At 41.4% G+C, this 25010-nt stretch overlaps 2 protein-coding genes across 3 annotated transcripts; both read left to right on the top strand.

The window, feature by feature from the left end:
• Nucleotides 1-779: 779 nt before the first annotated feature.
• Nucleotides 780-17939, top strand: rad54b (RAD54 homolog B). 2 transcript variants are annotated; one of them, XM_084944254.1, is made up of 16 exons: nucleotides 780-891; nucleotides 2121-2278; nucleotides 2417-2603; nucleotides 10053-10265; nucleotides 11172-11471; nucleotides 11581-11743; nucleotides 11877-12102; nucleotides 12553-12639; nucleotides 12730-12850; nucleotides 12952-13091; nucleotides 13182-13472; nucleotides 13590-13753; nucleotides 13862-14123; nucleotides 14641-14707; nucleotides 14793-14990; nucleotides 15083-17939. In XM_084944254.1, exons 2-16 carry the CDS (start codon nucleotides 2132-2134, stop codon nucleotides 15301-15303), a joined length of 2787 nt encoding a protein of 928 aa, XP_084800380.1. In that variant the 5' UTR covers nucleotides 780-891; nucleotides 2121-2131; the 3' UTR covers nucleotides 15304-17939. The 2 variants fall into 2 exon arrangements, with proteins under 2 accessions (XP_084800380.1, XP_084800381.1); XM_084944255.1 differs by lacking the exons at nucleotides 780-891; nucleotides 2121-2278; nucleotides 2417-2603 and adding an exon at nucleotides 9756-9843.
• On the top strand, nucleotides 6383-9749 carry LOC146377681 (fibrinogen silencer-binding protein-like). The gene is made up of 2 exons (XM_084944256.1): nucleotides 6383-7535; nucleotides 8193-9749. The coding sequence occupies exons 1-2, from the start codon at nucleotides 7129-7131 to the stop codon at nucleotides 8746-8748; spliced, it is 963 nt and encodes a 320-aa protein (XP_084800382.1). The 5' UTR covers nucleotides 6383-7128; the 3' UTR covers nucleotides 8749-9749.
• Nucleotides 17940-25010: the final 7071 nt, after the last annotated feature.

The following is a 25010-nucleotide window of genomic DNA, read 5'->3' as shown; positions in this document are numbered from 1 at the left end:
ACTAACTGCATAAAACTAACACTTCATTAAAAAAAGCATCATATCAACAGTCAAACAAGGTGGTGATAGTGTAATGGTCTGGGGCTGCTTTGCTGCTTTAGGACCTGGATGATTTGCTGTAATTGATGGAACCATAAATTCTACGGTCTACCAGAAAATCCTGAAGGAGAATCTCCAGCCATCCGTTCTTACCCTGAAGCTCAACCTCACTTGAATTATGCAGAAAGGTTTGGATAGGTTTTTTTCCCCCCTTAATAAAGGTCCTGTCAGTATTATAATTTAATATCAGTATTAATAATTAATATTATTAAATATCAATATAATTAAGTATTAGCGAAAATAACTTAATACAACTACTATATAAGTATTACTTTCAGGTACCCTCAAATTAAGTAATTTGCGGTAAATTTTGAAAAGTTGACACGTTTGCCTTAGCCTTGCAAAAAACATGTGAGGCGAGTTTACTGTGGTAGCTGTGCTAGTGAAACAAAATATTACGAATAGCAGCTTACTTAAACGGTTATACCAATATTTAGATTTCCCAAATATTCCTCCTTTCACGCTTTCACTGTGATTTAATGAAGGGGTGAAGGGAGTTGTAGGTGAGCTCGATTCACAAGTTATCGATCGACCGGTTGCTGAAATTCAAGCGGGATATAAACTCCATTGAATGCGACGGCTAAACTGTAGGGACAGAAGAACCAAACGTACCCTTTCGTTTTAACCACGCCCATTTGTATTGGTTCGACCAATCAGATTCTTCAAACTGTTCAGCGGGAGAAACTGAACCGGTGCTAGAGTCACTGAAGAGGAAAGACAAGGCGAGTTCTGTTGCAATTGAGTTAAAGGCTGCGATGTCAGGTGTTTTCGTCTAACTTTTAGCTCGTCGGGGTATGTACAATACGTTGTCACACATTATCTGACTTGATAATAAAGCCTAAATTAGACTTCCAACCGCGTTATTATCATCTTTATGCTAGTGTTAGCTAGCTGGCTGTGTAACAGGTTCATGTTGCTATCTAGAAATTATCGTGATATGCCGATTATTCCAGCATAAGCAGAAATTGAGGACGTGAAAAAGCTAGAAAGCCATCAGAGGGATAGTGACCCCAAGGATTTATGTATGATAAAAAAGGATTGAGTGAGTTATTTTCGTCTCGATATGCACAGTTTACCCAGTGCAGAATTTACATATGCAAATAATCCAAGTTTTCAATTTTTTGCTATTAATAGAGACAAATCATTAGCTAGATGTGTTTATATAATGCTAAAGGACTGTGACATTAAAAGGAATAGTGTTGGAGTTGGATTTGTTTTGAGCTAACGAGATAGTTTTTGCTACATGCCTCCTACGAAGTTATTAAAGTGAGTACCTTTGAGGAAGATATTTTTGTTTTCTTTTTTCTTTTTTCCCCTGATATTAAACCACTCAAAGGATATTAAACCGTCTGTAATAAGCGGTAGTCATGCAGTAACGCCTTAAGGCAAGTCCAGGTGTTTGTTGGGATTTTGTGTCAACCAAATGTTACTGTATTTGCATAAAACGTAATGCATTAAATTTACTATATTAGTGTGCATAAATTCCTTTTATATTTTGTGAGAAGGTAAAACTGATCACTGATCAGAAATATACACAAAAGAAGAGAAAAGCAGTCAGGAGGAAGCTACCCGTCTTCTAGCTTTATATTAGTGTTTTATTACTGGATGAAACACTGACTTACTGGAGAATGAAACCCACAGTGCAAAAAATACATCTCACCACACTGAATCAAATCTCAAGAGGGTTGAAAATTTTGATTTCAGAATGTGCTGTTTTCTGAGTCACTGATTAAACCAGTGCAATAATGTGCTAAGAAAAATAATATAATGGCAGTTATTAATCTGCTTGTAGGATCAAGGTTCTTTATTCGTCACATGTATACAAGTATAACACACAGTGAAATGTAACCTGACACGCTCCTCGACTTGTGCAAAGGGGGGGGGGGACATTATATATAATATATACATTAGGTAATGTACAGTAGTAGCATGTATGCAGCAAGCAGGTGAATTCTGTACATTAAGTGAATTAAATAAGAATAGACAATCTGACTATTGTATCGGTTGCTTTTTGTCTTTAGGAAAAAGAAAGATGCGGCGCTCTGGAGCTCCCAGCAAGCTCTTGGGTAATGCAGTGAAAAAGCCTCGATTTGTGCCACCTGGTGCATGTACTTCACTTTCTGTGGCTCAATCCAAGCCTTTGACCCCCAAACTTGGTTCAGGCAATGCACTGGATAAAGTAATTTTTTTTTCTCAACATTTTTCCTACAGTATTAAACCCTCAGTATTTATTATTCTAATTTGATTATTTTCCATTATTTTTTTATCACACTTCCTCATATTAAGAATTCTCTTTTGTCCGTACCTCATTTCGCAGGTCCAGAGAAGCCTTGCAACACCAGGTGCAAGTAAGACAGAGTTTAACGTCCAGCCTGAAGCTGCCCCAGCCTTGTCAAAGGTTCTGGCTCGTGTTCTCAGTGCAACTGAGAGTAAGGAAAATGAGGCTGAGACAAAGCATCAGAACCCTGAATTAGGAGCCTCTGCCGAAGACTATAAACCAGCAGGTAAAAAACAAACAGCCATGTAAAGCCTTGTCTTTTTCTTGCCCCATCTTCTCACTTCTTATGCCCAATTTAATAATCATAGCAGCAATATGAAAACTCACAAATGTCAGTTGATTCCTGGAGGGAGATTCTCATAGTTTCAGCAATGTATGTCAGGGAATGTGCAAAGACAAATATGGGGACAAATACGTTTGCCTCATATGAGAGAGAGAGGAAAAAAAGACCACAACAAAGAGTGGAAGGCCAGGAGGGAAAGGAGTCTGATGAATCAGATGGACATAACATTGCTCATGATGACTTTTATATTTCTTTTAATTAAACGTAGTTATTTTTTTAATCACACCCACAAATAGTGAAGGGTTGATGGTGTGATCACTGAGTTATTGCTACAACTTAGAGGTAGAATTTCAGATAGAATTCTTCTTGTACCATGATTTAAGTATTCCAGCTTTTATATATTTATAAAAGCTGGAATAAAAGCCTTTACATATATTTGTATACCTGCGTGTCTTTGCTTAAAGTTAATCCAGCAAGCATTCCCCTCTCCTTGAGGAGACGAGGAGATGCAACGTTTGAAAATGAGAAAAGCTTCAAGATTTCCACCAGAAAACAAAATCATGGTTCCATTACAAGCTGTTATTTAAGATGGATAGCTCCTAAACCAAACAAGACTTCCAATTAGTTTTTAATTAAATGCAGGTGAGATTAAAAGCTAAACCAATTAACCCTGTGTGTTACAATGACAAAGACAGTGCAAGCCTCAGCATGCAGCATACCTGAGGCCTCATTAGGTCTAGGTAGTTTAGTCATGAAGGTTCTACTGAAACAGCCATTTCTGTTTCATTAGCTCTCAAGTGACCAAGCTGTGGGCTCCGTTATATTTTATACATTAATATTTTTTAATGGGACTATTTTTGTTTTTGATAATTGTACTTTATTTATGACAAATATTCTAAAATGTCGTTAATTATGGTTTTCAATAGCTTTTAGCCTCAAGGCGTCTGGAGCAATAAATCTATGCAAGATTTCATTTTTCTTTATTGCTAATCTTTTTTTTTTTTTGCATATTTGTCACACTTACATGTTTGACATCATCAAATACATTTTAATATTAGAAAAAGACAACCCAAGCAAATACAAAATGAAGTGGTTTTTTTTTTTTAAATGATGATTTTATTCATTAAGGGGGAAAAGCTGTCTAAACCTACCTGATGCTGTGTGAAAAAAGTAATTGCCCTTGAACTTAATAACTGCTTTTGCCATCCTTGGCAGCAAGAACTGCGATCAAGTGTTTGCGATAAGTAGCAATGAGTCTTTAACATCACTACGGAGGAATTTTGGCCCACTCTTCTTTGCAGAATTACTTTAGTTCAGCCACATTGGAGGGTTTTCCAGCATGAGTGGCTTGTTTAAGGTCATGTCAAAGCCTCTCAAACACATTTAAATCCAGACTTTGACTAGGACACTCCAAAACCGTCTTCTTCTTTTTTCTTTTCTTTTTTGAGCCATTTTGAGCTGGTGTGTTTTGGATCAATTTCCTGCTGCAGAACCTGAGCTTAAGCTTCAGGACTCAAAAGGATGGCCGGACATTCTCCTTCAGGATTTTCTGATAGAGAGCAGAATTCATGGCTCAATTGCAGCAAATTGTCCACGTCCACGTAGCCGCAGACCATCAGAGTACTGTACCACCACTTTTGACTGTTCGTACGTTGCTCTTTTTATGTAATGCTGTGTTATGTTAGATGTAACGGGATTCAAACCTTCCAGAAGGCTCAACTTTTGTGTTGTCAGTCCACAGAATATTTTCCCAAAAGTCTCGAGGATCATCAAGATGTTTTTCTTTGGCAAATGTGAGCCGAGCCTTTGTGATCTCTCTGGTCAGCAGTACTTTTCTCCTTGAACTCTCCTATGGATGCCTTCTCTTTCTTATTGTTGAATCATAAACTCTGACCTTAACTGAGGTGATTGAGGCCTGCAATTCTTTAGATGCTGTTCTGGGTTCTTTTGTGACCTGCTGGATGACTCGTCGATGCACTCTTTGAGTAATTTTGGTAGACCAGTCATTCCTGGGAAGGTTCACCGCTGTTCAGTTTTCTTCATTTGTGGCTGTCAGCGTGGTTCACTGGAGACCCAAAGCCAAAGCCTGACTGACAGTTGTGACAGTCAGTGACTTTGTTTCTCAGCTGTTTCTTTAGATCGTAGCATGATGTGTTGCTTTATCTTTGAACCTACTTCACTTTGTCAGACTGGTTTTAGTAACTCAGCAGGTCTGGCATTAATCAGACTCGGGCGTAGACAGAGAAACGGAACTTAACTTTCTAAAAATTGTGGTTAATCAATTAATTTATGATTTTACAAAGGTGGCAGTTAATTTTTCATGTAGGCTCTGATAACTTTCCCCCCTTAATACATTATAATTTAAAAAATACTTTTTGAATTTACTCAAGTTATTTTTGTCTAATATTTAAATTTGTTTGATGATCTGAAACATGTAAATGTGACAAATATGCAAAAGATGAGGAAGGGGGACAGACGTTGTCACTCTGCTGACAATTTTTTTTTTGCCTCAGGCAAAAAGCATCATGTATATTAATGTGTACATACAGAACAATACTGATTCTGTTGCCTTTTTAAAATAAAGACAGAGATGATACAAACACTGTCACCTTGAACACAAAGCTCTGCTGTATATTTACTTGAGCCACACCATCTACTTTGCATTCACAGCCACCTGCAGTCCATATCAGTACAAAAGAAGAAATACTAAATAGTAAATAATCAACACAAAAATGTGCAGTGACTAGAACACAAACCGGAAAATCCTCCAGGATTTCTATAAACAACATAATTATAATAATATACAAGATAATATATCGTGTTTCTAAATCCTTTAAACCCTGAACCATAAAATAACTTTCCAACTTTTTGAAAATGTAGTGTACAATGACCCTTATGACAAAAAAAATATTAATTTGATATATGAGATTAAATTTGTATCATATTTGCAACATCGGGCATTTTGCTTTTTATTTTTTGTAATTTATTCCTTAAAAATGTGTCGTGCAATCTATTTTGGGGTTTTTTGGGCTACATTTGTATAATCGGTTAATCGATACACAGCATTAAAGGCAGGGACGTTACTAATCACAAATATTTGGCTTGAGGTTGTCGGTCCTAAATGGATCATTCAGGACCTGAAGCTTTTTCATGTTTGCTGTGTAAAATAAGGTACGGCTGGTCCCAAAAGAGAGTTTAAGGCTACTGGCCTGTCCATGTAATTTATAGCACTGCAGAGCCAGTATTATAAATTACATGGACATCATCATCATCGTCATCACCACCACATTAGCGATTATTCCTCATAATGTGCCCTACACGTACCAACCACTGCTGTTTAAATTCGCTGTTATATTGCAAAGTCTAACTCGAGCAAACCCCGCGCAGAGGCTGCAAGCAGACACTATAATGAGATATAACGTTTATATAAATAGCATTCCGCTCTGTCTAATAATAACACGCACACAGGATAGATGTTAAACCGGGCGGGCGAAGGCTGAGTGACAGCAGGTCCAGCATTATGCAAATTAGCGGCCAGATTCGGACTGTGCTCGGGATCAGCGTCTCCTTCTCCTCCCCTTCCTCCTGTCGGAGCAGCCACTGCTTCTGTTTTACTTCCTGAGACCGCGCGGCGCGAGCACGCTTTCCTGGAGCTGTTTTTGCACGCGCCCCACACACGTATTTAATCAACGGAGTCGCCGCGTGCGCTGCGGAGCTGGCGTTCCCCGTCTGCATTCATTCTACACTGAAGCACGGCCAGAAGCGCGGGTTCCACGGACATGCGCAGCGCGCTCACAAACCCCTCCCCCCCGGTTCAGTTAGTTAAGCCGGCGCTGATTCAAAGCATCACTCACTTTAGGACGTTAGACATGTGACACTTTAACACCTTACAGTGTGCTGTTTGCAAACTGTTGTGGCACATGTGCAGAGGGCAGTGTCCCTCTGCAGCACTCCCTTTGTCACACTGTAGAGCCGGTGTATCTCTGCTGTGCTCTGTGCTGTGCTCGGTTTGGGGTTTAGAGAGACCGAGCTGTAAGTAGGTCGGGCTGGGCTTAAGCGGCTTAGCTACGTCAGCCTAAGCTGGGAGGAATTCATCCAAAGCCCTCCGCGGTAGGCGGGGGCCTAAACGAGGCTGGCCTAGTTAAGCCTGATTCTTATTGTGTGCAGCACAGCCTGTTTTTGTTGTGCAACGTAGCTGAGAGGGAGTCCAGGAGTAGTGTGAGAATCCATGCACTTGTTAGACATAGCCTATGTTTGATTTGGAGAGGAAGAAGACGAAGGGGGGAAATGTGACATGTATCTGAGTTAGACCAGTGTTGGTGTGTCACCGTGGACCAGGAGAAGAGAGCGGCGGGGACTGAAAAAAAGACAGGTGGGAAGAGAGAGGAGCCCACACCACTGAGTGTGGTTACTAAAGGGTGACAGCCATAGGCCAGACTTGGTCTGCGTGAGCCCAGTATGCTAGAAGATGGCATCCAGCTCTGTGTTTTTGTCCAGTATGGTGGGTAAAGCCCGCTCCTCCAACTTCACCCTCTCTGAGAAGCTGGACCTGTTGAAGCTGGTCCGGCCTCACATCCGAATCCTGGAGGAGCACACCAACAAGCACGCGGTCATCGTGGACAAGAACAAGTGCTGGGACACTGTTGCTGAACAGTACAATGCCCTGGGAGGAGACAGACCCCATCGCACAGCTCAGGGCCTCCGGACCCTCTACAAGAGACTGAAGGAGTCAGCCAAGCAGGAAGTGATGCAGAGGAGACACGCCCAGCCAGAGTACAGAGCAAGCATCTCCGAGCCAACCAGGAGAATTATGGAGATGATCCCTCACCTGTTTCACCACGTGCCCATCCACGAAAAGGACCAGGCGCTGCGCAGGTACGGTTGCACTTATGAGAACACATATGCACAGAAAGATAAAGGATAACACAAGTCACATGAGAGTTTTGGACATACCGAGGGAGAGGAGGGGCTGCCGTTCATGCTCCCAAACCCAATCAGATTACTCACTGCACACTGTCAGGCTCAAGAGGACATACTGCATGACCTGCCATCATTTACTGGCGGCTCATCAGTACATTTGGAAAATACATAGGTCTGGTTTTCACATTGATAATTCTATCAGAAACTTGACTCCAAAATAATTATTTATCTTGTGTTCTCAGCACTACAAAAAGTAAGACGCTGCTAAATATCCTCATGCTGGATTAAGAGAGTACGCAGAGGAGAAAAATGCACTGAATAATTCAGATTAAAAGGCAGTCATCACAGTTAGAAATCCTAGTGATGAATAAGAGTGGGATCAAAAACGCTTCACACGTGTGAGGTTGTAACCACCAAGACTTGTTGCCAAATCCTTTAATTTCCTTTCACTCCCTTTAATGTTCCCTGATCATTCACCTAATTCTTTGATTGATTTACCCACCTGCAGAGGTTTCAACACACTTCACATAAACAAGATATAGTAAATGCTGCTTAAGCACTCCAGGCTCACTTAGTTATTTATTTTTTTAATCCTGTTTTTCCCATTTGTAGATTAATATACAGCAAGCACAACTCTCCTATCGAACATCCTGGCAGCAGCTCATCTCTGGCTGGACTTCAGGATTACTCTGCATCTGTCCCAAGTATCCCCCATGAGGTGGTCCAGCTGGACGCTGAACAGGATGTAAAACCACCGCCAGACCTTCCCATCCTCCCAGCGCACACAGGACCACGGCTGGAAGGAGGCCAGGAGCGAGAGGGAGAGCAGGACTTGGGCAGCATCCATGATTATGAAGCGTCGTTATCTCCAGCTCCTTCCTCTGTTAACATCCCTCTCTCCACCTCGCCGCTGCCCTTACGCCATGAGCTCTACCCCAACGACATCTACCCTCACCACGAGCCGGACAGGTTTCGGCCTCTGCAACTGGCCAAAGAGGAGCACGAGCTGGTGCTGGCCAATCACAGGAAGGTGGCCCTGTACCTGGAGGAGAAGAGAGAGGGGCTGAAGAGGAAGCAGGAACTGGAGGAGGAACTGCTGCGAGCCAAGATCAAAGTGGAGAAACTGAAGGCAACCCGACTGAGACACGGACTGCCCATTTCTCTATAACAAGTATCAACATGCACTTCTGTGGTCACTGTGAGAAAGGGAGGGGCTCTGAGTAGTACAGTTTTTAAAAAAAAAAAAGAAAAAGGAAAAAAAGCGCTTTGGAGCAGTCACCAATTTTGTTTTATTTTGGCTGTGTGCGATCAGTTTCAGGACTTGACTTTCTTTTGGAAACATAGTGCCTCGTATACACACAGATAACCTGTTTACGTCCTGCAGGATAATTAGGATAATAACACCTGCTGCCATCCGTCTTTGTGCTTGTCTGTGTTAAAAATGCATCATCGTGTCCATGAGTACCAAAAGTGGGGACAAACATCTATGTAATAAAACAAAGCTCACATCAGTAACACTGTGACAGGCCAATATGTATAAAAGTCCAAATTTTGGAAGGGAATATTTGTAGTATTGACTGATAATGTACCTCAGTGGTGCTCTTCCTGCCTACACCTACCACCAGTCTCTAATTACAGGAGTGCCAGCAAGGCATTAATGATCTTTATTGTCTAAGATTGTTGGAAAAATATGAATGTAAGAGTTAAAGCACTTGATGTCAGTGTGAGCGACGTGTTGTTATCTCTGTGTAAAGAACATTTCCACCCATTCTGGCATCTGTAGAAATCCACTTTCCACTAGAGGTTTTGGTTATTTTTATAGCTGCTTTTATTCATTCTGTAGACTTCGTACAAAAACCATTCATGTTGCCGCACTCCAGTAGCAAATTTTAGAGATACCAGGACTGAAGCACAAAGTAAACTTTTGAAGGCCTTAATCTGTTATTGGGATAACAAAAATGTTCGAGTGAGTAATTCTCGCTGGTTGCTGAACTGTTGGCCGGTTGCGCGAACAAAAGAAGGGAGGGGCCCTGATGGTTTTTGGTGTTACTGCTATTTATTGTGAGTTCAACAATGATTGTATTGTACTGTTGTTATACAAGTGTTGCCCATTTCTCTTACTGTTTGTCTATGCGTTCACGTGTTTGTATTAAAAAGAAGATCCATTTTCCTCTGGTCCTCTGTTTATTTCTAAGTCACGTGTTCCTCTTTTATAGGAAATCATCTTTAATCCGTCTTGTAGAAGCTGATGAAAGATCATAAGGTGACCGCATCTGCTGACATTTGCATTGTTTCACGGTGCTAACTGTTTGAGCCTTGTACATGTTGTATTTTGTTTCCATGATAGGTGGAGCCAACAATGGCGTGTAGAAGCCTTTATGCTGAAAAGCTTGATGCGACAGTGACCTCTGCTGGTCAATTTCCTGTGTACATCTGGTGGATCTGACTTTGTTTTATGTCTTTGTGTTACAGGAGTGAATGATGGCCCTCCTGGGTCTCCCCAAACCCCTCAGCCTCCTGCAGGCTCAGACTCCGGCTGCAGTCAGGACGGGGCGCGTTACTTCAGTGTGGTGTGGTGTAAGGCCAGCAAGAAGAAACACAAGCGCTGGGAGGGAGACGCAGTGCTGGTGACAAGAGGACGCACAGTCACTCTTAAAGATATGGAGGGGAAGGATATCGGAAAGGGTAAGACGGACACCAACATCAAATTTTAATTCGTCACCTGCGTAGCTGTTGCTTGTATTTAAAATGACAACTGCCCAATTAAATATAGGACTATATACAAAAAGCCTTGAGATAGCCTGCATTTCTTTATATTTGGCTTCCAAGGAGCTAGACTTGCAGTTCTCCAGGCTTTCTCGAGGACTTTCAAAGTTTTTCTTTGAACATCAGCTCATTTTTCACTCATTTTCAGTGCAGTCTTGTAAATGCAGATCTATGAATCATTCAAGCAATAAAAAAGCACCTAATTCGAAGGATGAGCCAGTGTGGTGTCATAACACACAACTTGGCAAAGACAAGTACTTTATCATTAGCAGCCTGTCAGAAAAATACATAATTTCTTTACATTTCTTTTGTCTAATCTAACAAGAATATTAAAGGTGACAGAGTGTGAAAGGCAAAAAATGTGATTTTTGCACCAAAAAACTCTGTTTACACATTTCAGTAAATTGCTGAACCGATTTATTTCACATTTTCCTTGCAAAATATAAAGAAATTAAGACTGACTTAAGACTCAATGAAAGCAAAGTCATCAGTACTGTAATTAAAATTATTTACCTGACATTTAATTTACTCAAGATCAAATATAAAAATAACAGGAAAATACCCAGGCTTCTGTCAAGTAAGGTATTATTGACTCTTTGCCTTAGTTGTGCATAGTCAGCCCCAGAGGCCTGTTTTTGGATCATGAAACACTGGAAAATAATTAAATACTCAAATCTTAAATAAAATTCTACAAGCATACTTTTTACACTTAACTGAAGCTTACTGCATTAAACATTAAAATATGCTAAAGGACTAAGTAGGTCAATACTAGTTGATTTCTCCTAGTACATGTGATCCTGACAAGTGTGCATATCTGAACTGTAGGTAGTGGCTACAAGGTGTCGGAGCTGGCCTCGCTTTCTGAGGGAGAGACTCTCACGATTGGTGGGAAAGAGGTGGAGGTGATGGGAGTCATTTCTGCTGAGGACTTTGCCAAGGGGCGCTGTTTTCAGGAGGTCCAAACAGAGCGAGTGGAGTTAAACACAAAGTCTGCTCCACCACCCTCCTGCCGCTTGGCATTCAAACCTTTTTGCCCTCCAACAATGGTGGGCGGAGTGGGCCACAGAGAAACAAAACCAGAGGAGGAACAAACCCGCAGACCTCGCCATGACCCCCTCGCTCCAGGTGTGTGGATAAAGTTGGAGTTTGATGATGCATTAATTTATTACCTACATAAATTGGCAAAAAATATATTTATATTGTATTTTAATAATATTATTTCATATCGTTTTAGGTGCACTGGTGATGCCTCGCCCTTCCGCCAACCACCAGTGGTTAAATAACAAGTCAGGGCTTCCAGTGGTCGATGTTGTGCTTGACCCACACCTGACCACACACCTGCGACCGCACCAGAGGGATGGCCTGCTCTTCCTCTACGAGTGTGTCATGGGCATGAGGTGACAGTGCTGTTTGGCTATCATGAAATGCTGTGCAAAAAACCTCTTAATCAATCTGTTGTAGCCCCACACAAAAAAACAAAACAAAACGGAGCCACTGGTTTGATGTTGTGCTTATGTGTCTGTGGTTCAGAGCTGTAGGTTGCTACGGTGCGATCCTGGCCGACGAAATGGGTCTGGGAAAGACTCTCCAGAGCGTGGCGCTGTCTTGGACGTTGCTGAAGCAGGGACCTTATGGTGGGAGGCCAGTTGCTAAGCGTGTGCTTGTGGTTACACCTGGCAGCCTGGTACAGAACTGGGCCGCAGAATTCAACAAGTGGCTGGGCCGTGAGAGGATCAGTGTTTTCACTGTGGATCAGGTTATTCTGTTTTATAATTACAAGTTCTTGGTTCAGTTAATCATGAAACAACATGATTTTATTTGGAAAGCGAATGTGAACTCACTGCTTTGGTGCATATGTATATATCCTTCCTTTGATGTATGTTATCCATTCTGTATTAAAGTGCATACAGCAACAAGTCACACTGCTTAAAACTCAGAAGGAACCCACATGCTCTTAGGTACATGTCTGTGGTTTAAAAAAAATCCATCCATTTTATTATAAGCTTTCTATTTTATTCTATTGCAGTAATTCTTCTCTCTTATTCGATGACTTAATTATGTTACTCCATTTTTATTGCCGGCTTTTCTTGATTTAATATCTTTTTTGTAAATAATTAAAATGAGAACAAGTATCTGAATGAATCATCTACTTTAATCTGGAGTTTATTAAGTAATTCCATTTTTTTCTTCATTGAAATGTATTTAGGACCACAGGATAGAGCAGTTCGTTTTGTCCCCACTGCACACCGTTCTTGTGATAAGCTATGAAATGCTGCTGCGCTGCCTGGAGCAGGTATGTTCTCCCGATGTCTCATAGCGTGCTTTTTCCAAAGAAGCTGTTTGATCTTTGTACTCTTATCTTGTAATTTCCTTCTGTTTTCAGGTCCAGAAAGTTGATTTTGGTCTTATAATCTGTGATGAGGGTCACAGATTAAAGAATAGCAACATCAAAACATCATCAGCCCTCAGCAGCCTCGAGTGTAATCGCAGAGTCATACTTACAGGTGAAAGCGATAAGGGAGTTTCTGAAGGGAGTTTCTGAATGGCAGCTACAACTGCTTGCAGATGTTTTATAACTAACAGACTGTTTTTTGTGCTTTTGAAGGCACACCAGTTCAAAACGACCTGCAGGAGTTCTACGCCATCATTGAGTTTGTGAACCCTGGGATTCTGGGCTCATCGACTGCTTATAGAAAAGTATACGAGGAACCAATCCTGCGCTCCAGACAGCCCTCATGCACAGAGGTAATCCCATCTCCTTTCTCTTTCCTGTGCAGTTCTTATAAAAATGTTATCTGGTGTTAAACCTGATCTTACATCTTCCACTGCCAACAGGAGGAGAGAGTTTTGGGAGAGGAGCGAGCGGCCGAGCTCTCTCGTCTGACTGGCATGTTCATCTTGAGGCGGACGCAGGAAATCATCAACCGCTACCTGCCTCCTCGCCTCGACTGGACGTTGTTCTGCGAGCCGTCCCCTCTGCAACGAGAGCTGTACAAGCACCTCCTCTGCCACAGAGTCTTCAGGGCCTGCCTTCAGGGCTCCACTCAAACCCACACACATCTGGCTTGCATCACCGCACTGAAAAAGCTCTGTAATCACCCCGGACTGCTCCACGTCACTGTTAAGGTTAATTTTTTTTATGAGCTGGCTGGGGGGACAGAAACCTGTGATCATAGTGGAAACTGTAAATATATAATCGTGAATCCCAGTCCTAACCATGAACATGGGTTGTTCTGTTGGTAGGAGAGGACAGATGCTGGCTCTGTGGAGAGTTCATTATATGAGGGGCTGGCAGATCTCTTCCCAGAATCCTATTCTTCAGGAGGATTCACTATGGCTGACTCTGGAAAACTGCTGGTTCTTACAGACCTGCTTGCCGCCATTAGACAGCTGAGCTCTTCAGACAGGTGTGTTTTTGTGTGACGCTAAGACGCTATTGATTGTTTGGATCATCTGGATTTTTTTTTAACTTTATTTCTCAAGCGTCACATTTGATAGTAGGTGTGCTCCTGCAGGGTGGTCGTAGTGTCAAACTACACTCGGACGCTAGACTTGCTCCAGGACCTGTGTGTACACATGGGCTACACCTTCTGTCGGCTGGACGGACATACCCCCACGAACCAGAGGCAGCGACTGGTCGACAGTTTCAACAGTCCCTATTCTCAGAACTTCCTGTTTCTGCTGAGCTCTAAAGCAGGTGGGGTTGGGCTTAATCTCATTGGCGCTTCCCACCTGGTGCTATACGACATCGACTGGAACCCTGCCAATGACATTCAGGTAAAATACAAACAGTAATAGTCTGAAAAGGTAGAAAAACTCAAACGTTGGGGTTGTATGAAGTCTAAAAGTGCCTTTGGTTTTATTGTTATCCATCGTGAGCTGTGTGTAAAAGATGGACATGGTAACCATGACACGGAAATATTAAAAAACAACAGAAGTGAAAAAAAACCACGATGAAAATTAAAAAAAAGAACACGATGGAAATGACAGGAACCAAAACGTGAAGGATTTCACTAAGACACACTTAAAAGAAACTGAAAATTATCAGTGTTGTTATCAGGGAGAAAAAGATCAAATAGGTATTAAAAAAATTAGGCATTTCTAATATGGAAATCTGTGAGAACTGATTTCCTTTGACACACTTTGGCCCAATATTTATGGCCCGGAGGTCGTTGCTTAGGGCAGATGAAATGAATCGAATAAGTGTGAAGCTGCCCTTGTGTACGAGTACATGCAAATCCAGCAGAGGGCACTGAATACGTGTGTGTTATCCTCCCCCCTCTTCTCTGTCCAGGCCATGGCTCGGGTGTGGAGAGATGGACAGAAGAAGACTGTGCACATCTACCGTCTTCTCACTGCAGGCAAGAACGCGTAAATACAAATTACGAACAAAAAAAAAAGTGCACCATATCAACAGTGTTTTAAAGTTTTGTTTCTTTCTCTCAGGCACCATTGAGGAGCGTATATTTCAGCGACAGGTGTCCAAACAGGGACTCTCTGGAACCGTGGTTGACATGGGGAAAGGGGCAGAGCACACGAGTTTTTCCACCAGTGACCTGCGAGATCTTTTCAGCCTGACGGAGAAGCCCTGCCTGACTCATGACCTGCTGAACTGTGGCTGCGGCATGGATGGCACACTCAGCGGTAGGCTCACATACACGCCACACACGCTGACACCAGAGCACGAAAAGACTGAAAATCATGCCTCCTCACATCTTTGCGGTCTTCATTTTCAGCTATCACAGAGGAGGAGGAGCTGGTTTCCGAACGGCCCTGCCAGCTCGGTCGTCAAGGTGACCGTAAGGGGGCGACACAGAAGCATCTCAGCATGTCCGAGCTCATGCAGTGGAGACATTTCTCCGGTGACACACACTCCTTCTCTGACCCCTACCTCGATCACGCGCGAAACAACATCACTTTCGCCTTCCAGACCACCATCTCTCACGCAACCCAGTAAACAACCAACTCGCGTGACGCACACTCGCATAGCTTTCTGCACAAACCTCTTCAGGTCCTCTGGACTTTGTCAGCCTTGATTTGACGTATGAATAACGCTCCACCACTGCTGCAAGTTATGCTATTTCCAGTAGTTTTAAAACCGCTTTGCTCATGAGATTCTGTATTGCCCTAAAATATTCACCTTTTGTTTATTTATGCAAAATAATTCACTGTAAAATTCTATAAAACAAGCATAAATAATTAAGAAATGTTGAACATTTGTCAGCGTTTGAAAAGTTCTTGCTGGTGGAAGAGGCGCATATAAAATACAGATTTATATCATGGGTACGGCCATTCAACAGACATTTCTATCCAAAGGAATATTTATTACGTCATTGGTAGGATTTATGTTTCTGTGGGGTGCCCAGTGAATGGAGAGAATGTGTTTACATTCAAAAGAATTTGTTTACAGCAGTTTTCTTAGTGAGAATGAGCCCCCACCCCCCCTACCCATCCCAATGGGAAGGGCAAAGCATCTCTGGCCTCCACTGTCGTGCTTTAATGTCAGAATTTGTTATGCAATGACCACACACGTTACTGTGGAGCGAGCAAATCTGCTGGGCTGTCGATGTGGGCCATACTGCAGTCTGTTCAGTCTATTATTTTGGATGACACTGGTCTGTTCATGCTCTTCAACACAAAGCTGCCGCGTGGGAGTTACAGCATGTAGTTTCTGCGTGTGTGTGTGCGTGTGAGTGTGCACACCCAGAATTCACATATGATTTGAGTCTCAGTCTGTCAGATTGACTGTGCTCCAGTATACAATGCATTTCCATGCAGTGCAATTATCATTTATTCGAGGATCACCACTGTGCGTGATTGTTAAGCAACTTTGTTGTATAATAAATGGGTCTCTGGGATGATAACTTTTTTGTATGCATATGACAGTTGGACGATTACGCACACACCTGCTGTTATTCTGTGGACACAATGGGAATTGAAACACAACACTTCCTGTGCCAGGATTCGGCCTCATATGAACGTTGCATGTTGTGCAATATATTAAATATGTCATTTTGCTATCAAATGTAGGCCCTCCGGAAGCTCATCAGTTTAGGATGTAGAAATCACAAAGAGAAGTGCAAGTATATGAAAGAAAACAGCAAAATGAACCTGCCTGCCTAAGTAAATGTGTGGATGCTAATTGAGATGTGCAGGTACTCGATAACTGACTGGTGTTGGGAATACAATTCATAGATAATTGGCTTCTACATACAGAGCCAAGATGTACACAGATATGTGGTAATATACATTATTGTTTTAGTATACTAGTGCTCCTCAGAAACTTTCATATATTTTATTTTCAATAAACGTGAGGTGAAATATTTCAGTGTTGTATAGCCAGTTTTGAACGCCAGGGATCGGAGCGCCAGGACTTTCACCTGTGACTGCCATCTGATCTACTAAGCACTGAACCCACATCACTTTTTTGGGCTAAGGCCTAGCCACCAGGACCTCGCGACACGGGGCAGTCGCTGGAGAGATTATCTCATCTGGCTGGCTTGGAAACATCTTGTTGTCCTCCTGGAGGAGGTGGCATATTGGATGTTGTCAGAACCTTGAGGCGACTGTTTTGATTTGGGGCTAAATAAATAAAATTGAATCAGCCATTAAAAAAGATTCAAAGATTTATTTATTTTTATTGTTAGTGCTCTATGTGTACAGGAAATACCGGAGAACTATAGAATAGTTCCTGAGACCAATTTTTTTTAAAAAGGATGTTAACAAGAATGTCCAGCTTCTGAAAGGTATAATTATTTATAAGCTTACTTCTTGGTTGGAGCTCCTTTACTACAAATTACTGTGTCATTGTGTTGTAACATGGAGGTGATCAGCTTGTTGGACTGCTGAGGCGTCACTGAAGCCCAGGCTGCTTTTACAGCAGTCTACAGATCATCTGTATTTCTGAGTCGGATATTTTTCATCATAGATCAGCAGTCAGCAGATGGAAGCATTAATTCTCTGAATCTAAAGTTTCCTTGTTAAATGCTTCATTGACTTTGGATTTGGTAAAACACAGAGGAGCAACCACTGCAAACATCAGCAGATGACCCACCGAATCACCAAACTGTACTGGATTGTGCCCCTCTCCACAGTTCTTCCAGACCTTGATTTCAAAATGAAATGCAAAGTTTACTTACCTTGGATCATTGAGCAACAGTGACGTAAAACTGTGTCTGGTTCAGGAGTGGTTGGATATTAGGAATATGGCAGCCACCGCTCCTTTCCTGAAGACATCTGTGCTGATGGTGCTCCAGCACAAGCCTCAGTCAGTCTTAGTGAGTCTCTCCCAAGTTCTTGAATTAACTTTTCTTAACAATCCTCTCAAGGTCACCATCACCCAGGTTGCTTTTTGCACTTTTTCCCTTCCAGTGAACTTTCAAACAACAGGCTTCGCTGCAGCATCCTGAACAGTGACTTTGTGCGACTTACCCTCTGGGTGGAGAACCGTCTAGATCTTAATCTGGACAGTTCTCAAATCTGCAGTTTTCTCACATGATTGTAGCTGCATGTACTGAATTAGGCTGAAGGATACCTACATACAGTATTTATACTGTTTAAATAGTAATTTATAATAAAATATGAAATGCAACACTCTTGACTTACAATACTGGATTTCTGATTTCTGTGAGCTATCTGATTGTTTTCTGCTTTCTCTGTATTATTGTAAGGTCTTTACCTTACAACATAAAGCACCTTGAGGCTGATTACTCCTGCTCTTCTGATTAGTTTTAGTCCTTTTAGTAGGTGAGTAATAGAACCAAGTAAAAAGGAATTCTACTGATGTGTGTAATATTCCCCAACTTAGTTCAGGCACCATTAAACAAAATTTCAGGGTAATCTGCCTGAAAACTTGGTAACCTCGTAAAGTAAGGACAGCATCTTCACCACAATTGCAAGTCCCTGAGTTCAGACATTAAAAAAAAAAAGAGAGACCTTAGACAGAAACCAGTGGTGGCTTAGCAACTGTCACCAAGCAACTTACTACGGGTCCTGCTGCAGCTTGGCTTTGCTGATGTAAGATGCTGTTTGTTGTTTCAGAGTAATTGTATTTTGCGTCGCATCTCCTCGCTATTGTTATCGGACACGTGCCGGACTGAAGAGTGTCACTCTTCCAAACAGGATATTGATCCTAATCAGGTCTTTGAGGCCATGTGCTGGTGGGTGCGTGAGGTGGAATTTGTCTGTCTCTCTCTTCCTCTCTCTCTCTCTCTCTCTCTCTGTAAAGCTCTTACTGGCTGCCGCTGGCTGAACCTCCAATCCCCCTTTTAAGCCGAGTTCCAGCTCGACGATTTAAAGGGTGAATGACTTTCCGCTGCTGGAGGGGGAGAAAGGGACACGGTGGTTTTGATGAAGACAGATTGGACACTTAGTCCTTGTGATCCCAGGACCTGAGTGGAAGATCTAACTACACTGTCACAGCTGGATAGCCAAACCTATGATGTAACCCCCACTGAGGTTGCATTTCCCATATTTCATTCATCAATAGTCAAGGTGTTTCTGACGTCAAAGCTGAATAAATGTTTCAGAAATATTCAGACGCTTGTGCATCAGCATGAACACTAGATGCCATCTGTGCTTCTTATTTAGGATTCAGGATGTGGACTCGATGCTTGGTGGCTCCTCTGTGGACGCACTTGAGCTTTAGCAGATTTATGTAGTTGCTACCTAGCAAAGAATTAACAGCTTACATTGTTGAAAAAAAGAATGCCCTTCTGAATCAAATGTTCACCATCAGTTAGCTGGAATCCAATCCAATGGACAATATTGATCAACCTACTTATTCTCTGATTTTCTGTGGTGCTTCTTTTGTTATTGTTCCTGTACTGTTCTCTGGATAACTTTACAGGATTAGAAATAAAGGGCATAAAATATAGAAAATATTAGTTTAAAATCTTTAAACTAATGTCTTTAAATTTAAATCTTTAAATCACAGACAAATTTTTTTTCTCTGTGTTTATGTGTTAGTCCTCCTTTTAAAATTTAAATATGTATTCTTGCAGCAACTGCATAGGCAGAAAAGCCAGTTAATGTTAAATTGGTTTATAAAATGCATAAAGCTTGAGATCCACATATTTAAGATTGTGCGCCTCCATCTGGTTTCTCTTTATTTCGCTACTTAACAGCTTACACACAGATGTGATTATCCCTCAAACCTGAAGATAATATTCTTTGTCTACATCACAACACTTTTGTGGGTAGCATGAGGTTTGGGAGACGTTGCTCCAGGAAGGGGTTGGGTTCGAATCCAAGGCGGGTCTTTTGTGTGTAGAGTTCGCATGTTCTCCCCAGGCCTGTGTGGGTTTTCTCCAGGTACTCTGTCTTCCCCTCACAGTACAAAGACATAAATCAGATAAGGTTAATTAATTGGTGATTTAACTGCAGGTATAAATGTGAGCGTGAATTGTTGTCTGTGTTTATGTGTATTAGTCCTCCAACTGAACGTCGACCTGTCCCAGAGTCTTCCCCGCTTCTCGCCCTGTTACAGCCGGGATGGACTCCATCCTCCCCTTGAGCCTGAAGTGGAGAAGCAGAAGAAACAGATATTTTGGCACATTTATGCATCCCTTCTATCTCCTGTTCCCCAGGTGCCCCAAGCTGCTCTTGAGTCACGGTGTTAAGCTTTTATTTTTTCTTCCTAATTCAGACCTCATAATTGCATCAATTATAGAACAATATATAATAAAAGTAGTCACTGTAATCATATTGGAAGTCAGTACAAATGAGATGGCGTAGGTGTTTTGATGACAATTATTGTGCCGAGGAACGATTTCACACACATAACATCATAGATTGACAAACAGTAAATGCAGTACATGCCGCCTGACTTGGACAGGTTAATAATATTGTCAGATTAAAACCAGTTGACACATCTAGACAACAACAAAAACTCAATTCAACTTCAGTGTAAATTCCCAAAAGCAAATATTAAAGCTAAAACTGTTTCCTGGTCTTTTATGCGCAACTGTTTTCTCCTTAGCCTCCACCAGCATTTACATTTCATTTCAACTTTGACTGAATCTCCCAGTTTTCCAGGCTGCTCCTTATTTTAAGGTGCACGTCCATCTTCTAATTTCAGGTACATGACCAACTATCATTACTATACTTCCTCCAAGAGACATTCTCCCCAAGTGTAGCGTTTGTCTTTAAATTGTCTGCTGCGTCACGTTTTACACCAAAATGAACCATCAGATCAGACTGGGATTAAGCCGGGGTTGAACTGGGCAGCGTCCGTGTATGAGCAGCACCTTCATCAAAATCTGTTTTGTATTAGGCGATAGGAAAAAAAAAAAAAAAATAGGTCACTTCTCACTCTCTCGCCATCAACATCACCCTGCCAATCTGCAGCCAGCCAAAGTGTAACCCTTCCCTCAATCCCCTCCTCCTGACCCTGGGCCTGCTCCAGCACTTAACAAGGATTTAATGTCTCCCAGTCATCTGTCAAGCAGATCAGAGCTATAATGCAGAGCAGCAGGTCCCGCAGATGAGAGCGCAGCCCGTCAGTCCCGAAAGTCTGGAAAAACAACAGTCGGGGGTGGGCTGCATAATCCGACAATTACTGTAATAACCCTCAGTCGCTCAATCCCTCACTCAAAAAGTGCTTTTCCGAATGAGAATCTCATGTTTGCGAGTTGAATGCAGTTTACAAGTTGAATGCAGTCTCTCTGGACATTTGCATATGTTGTTAGAGAGGTCATTCATAAAATACTGCTTTTTACAATCCGTTGGCAGTATGCTGCTGCCAGCTGATCTCAGGGCAGCTTTTATTTAGACATTTCTGGCAGAAAGAGGATTCTCTGACAGAAAACAGAAAATATCACCGTACGATGATAATGAGGGTGTTTGACATGATAGTTATCAGTTTCTTAACCCAGCGACTGCTGAATTGCAGCTAATAAATCTATGTAGCCAGGGTGTGTTGATTCTGTGATATAAAACTCTGTTATCAGGTGCAGCCACTCCTTTTCCTTCAAAGCTTGTTGGGCGTCTGGCGCAGCCTCATTCACTGTAGTATTAGTGCTAATTAGATGGAACAAATCTTTGTTTTTGTTTTGCATGTGCTGATAAAAGTAGTGAATTAATAATTAGTTAAATATTTTTTGAAATATTGCACAGCTTTTGATATGTGATTAACCTAACCAGGAAGTTTAGTAAATTAAAATAAACCCATTAAATGCTACTTCTTAATGTTTGATATTTATTAGCTGCCATGTTAAAGGTCTGTATTGGGGAAAAACTAGGATTTGGGAATAAATCGCGCTCCCTTTGTTTGTTTCATGATGATATGTCTGTTAATCATCTGCCAGGTTGGCCAGGCAGCAGCAGAGGTGTGGCTCATTTATGCTCAAAGAACTTTCTCAACGCTGATACATGAATAATGGTAATTACTGACTCATCCATATAAAAAATAAGCCAGCATCTGTTATAGTTAAGAGCAGAGTTGAGCAGACACAATGCAGATTCACCTTCATTTTGTACTCACAGTTAAAGACTGTTGTTTTTGTTATCAGTTAACCTGTTACTGTATTCTATAAAAGGGGATCTCTATTTACAGTCATGTTGGACAAAAGAAAGTGGCAAAAGTTAACACTAAAGATAATTTTTTTATCATTATTTTTACTTTTCATTCAATTAATTACTAATAGCTGCAGCTCTGGTTCAGTTTAATTCAGTTCAAGAAAATCCCACCTGTCAGAAGATCCCCTATGAGCAACAACTCGGCAACAGTGGAAAGGAAAAACTCCCTTTTAACAGGAAGAAACCTATAACTGAACCAGGCTCAGGGAGGGGCGGCCATGTGCCGCCACCGGTTGAGAGTGAGGGGAGGAATACGGGACAAAGGCACACGGGAAAAAGCCAGAGATGAATAATAACATGATAATCACTATAAACACAGTGAGTGAAAAAAGGAAAGTGAAGAAGAAACAGCGCATCAAGGGAAGCCCCCAGCAGTCTAGGCATAACTAATGGAGGATTCAGGGTCACCTGATCCAATCATAACTACATGCTTTATCAAAAGGGAATCTTAAAAGTAGAGAGGGTGTCTGTCTCCCAAATCCAAACTGGGCCCAGGCCTCTGCCTCCCATTCTACTTTTAAATACTCTAGGAATCACAAGTAAGCTAGCAGTCTGAGAGCGACGTGCTCTGTTGGCATAATAGTACCATAGTACTGAAGGCTTTTTGTGTTCTTGACACACGCCTGTTGCCTTCAGATGGTAAAAGTGTAGGTGGAAAGAACAATACTAGCGGTTGTTCCCACTTGCTTCTGAACATTGCGGCAAATATTGTGTACAGAGAAAAACCTTTTATGTGAACTGGTTGCTGTTAACATGTCGGCTTTACAGTATGCTGTCTGCAGGGTAAGAAAAAAACCCAGAATGTCTGAACGAGTCGCACTGAACAGCATATTTACAGTATGAAGGACCGAGCTCTTCATCGCGCTGTCTCCCTCCATCTGTTATCCTCAAGGACGTTCGATCAGACCAAAGCAGTTTGGATGCTTACAACCGTGACCTGCATGCATGGGCTTACACAGTGCTCCCATATTTATATAAACTACACCTGAATGCACTGCATGCATTTATTTATTTATTTATTTGAACAGAAAAATGGGCAATATTCTGAAATGTATTGGTAAAAGCTTGTTGTCATCTGCAGCCCTTGACCAGTTTCTCTTAATGAAGTGCAGATAAATTTACATTGTTTAGATTCCAAACATTAAAGATCATAAAACTATTGATTAAAACTTATGTAATCTTTTTTTTCTGACCTTCATCTCACAAATTACATATTTCACAAAAAGAAAAAGCTGGAGGTTCACAAGAGAGAATGATCACAAGTGATTTTCCCCACCAGGCGTTTGTATAAAAGATGTTTTTCACAGCAGACACTTTTTTTGGTCATATGATGGACACAACATTATAAAACTTGAGCATCCAAATAGTCATTTTGATTGTTTTATGTTTATGTTACCACTGAAGTCTAGATATTGTTGTTTTTATTGTAGCTGGTTTTAATTCTGCTTGTGGTGGTATTAAATTTAAAAGAAAAGCCATTTTAGTTGGGAACATACATACGTTACTGATTGTTTTACATTTTTCAATAATTCAGTTACTGTATTGATCTAAACCTATGAATCCTTCAGAACTGAAGAAGCTTCTCAGATGAGGTGAAACGTCTTCAAGCAACTTAAAGCAGTCCAGACGCTTTTCTTTCCAAGCTCCTTACACTATGATGACCTGGATGACTGAGAACCTTCACAGACATATGGATCCTAATATACTAACAAGTTTATTCAGAAACTCTAGGAACAAAAGGTTTTATTTTTTTATAAACTCTGAATTTCCAAATTTTCAAAGAAAAAGGTGCAAAGTGAAAGCGGTTGTTCTTTTCCTCTCTTTGTTACAAGGCTCGATGGATCCATGCTTTCATGATATATACCGAGTTCTAACTCTACCTTCTGAATGTTGCTGAAGAAATTGAGACTCATCAGACCAGCCAAAGTTTTCTAATCTTCTCTTGTCCAGTTTTGGCAATCCCAAGCCTTAGTTTCTTACTGTTACCTCAGCGTAGTGGAATCCAGAGTGGTCTTCTGCTCCCGTAGTCCATCTGCTTAAAGGTTTGATGTGTTCAGGGATGCTCTTCTGCATATCTTGGCGGTAGCGAGTGGTTATTTGAGTTACCGTTGCTTTCCTATCAGCTCAAAGCAGCCTGGCCATTCTCCTCTAACATCAACAAGGCATTTTCCCCTGGAGAAGTGTGGCTCATTAGATATTTCCTCTTTTTCAGATCTTTCTCTGTAAACCTTAGAGATACCTTACAGATAGCAGATCAGCAGTTTCTGAAATACTCAGACCAGCCTGTGTGGCACTAACAGCCATGCCACATTTGAAGTCACTTAAACACCTTTCTTCTGCATTCTGATGCTCAGTATTGCGCTTAAATGTCATTATGTCTGTGGGGTTTTTTTGGGGTTTTTTTTTGGGGTTTTTTTTTTTTGTTTTTTCTTGGTTTGTGTGTTTTGTTTTTTCCGTGTCTGTGTGGGGGTGTGGGCTCTGAAACTCTCCACATCTCTCTTGTACACTCAGGAACTGTTATCTTGTACTCCAGGGTTTACTATTCGTATTATTAGATTGGACCCTTTCTTTTTTCTTTTTGTACACCCACTGGTACTCCTATAATTATGAGGTGGGAGTGTATGTTTCATATTGTTTTATGTTCTTCAAAAAGAAAACGGCATATTGTTCAATTTGTCTTTTGTAAAAATGGATGCAGAAACTTTAATAAAAAAAAAAGGGGGGGGGAGTATTGCGCCTAAATGTATTGAGTTTCTGTCATGTGACTGGCTGATATTTGCATTAAGTGCAGTTGAATAGGTGTCCCTAACAAAGTGGCCAGTGAGTGTAACTGTGACAGTAATCAGAAGCAGATTGATCCTGGATTTATAAACTTTCTAATACGAATTGGAAACGTGTCACAAACCTTTGGTTGAATTGTATAAAATAAATTTCAGCAGTGAGGCTTCTCCATAGGAGCATATCAGTGTTACAGGCTCTGCACACGTGTAATGCGGTGGTGCTGAACCGTATGTCACTGCCGCACAGTCATTTTAATATCATCTGAGCTGCCGCACACGGCTTTGCATCCACTCTCCCATTCTCTAC

The sequence above is a fragment of the Perissodus microlepis genome, chromosome 11, assembly GCF_051167445.1.
Source record: "Perissodus microlepis isolate ML-2025 ecotype Zambia chromosome 11, ASM5116744v1, whole genome shotgun sequence".
NCBI classification, from domain to species: Eukaryota; Metazoa; Chordata; class Actinopteri; order Cichliformes; family Cichlidae; genus Perissodus; species Perissodus microlepis.
This window is presented reverse-complemented; position numbering and strand designations above follow the sequence as displayed.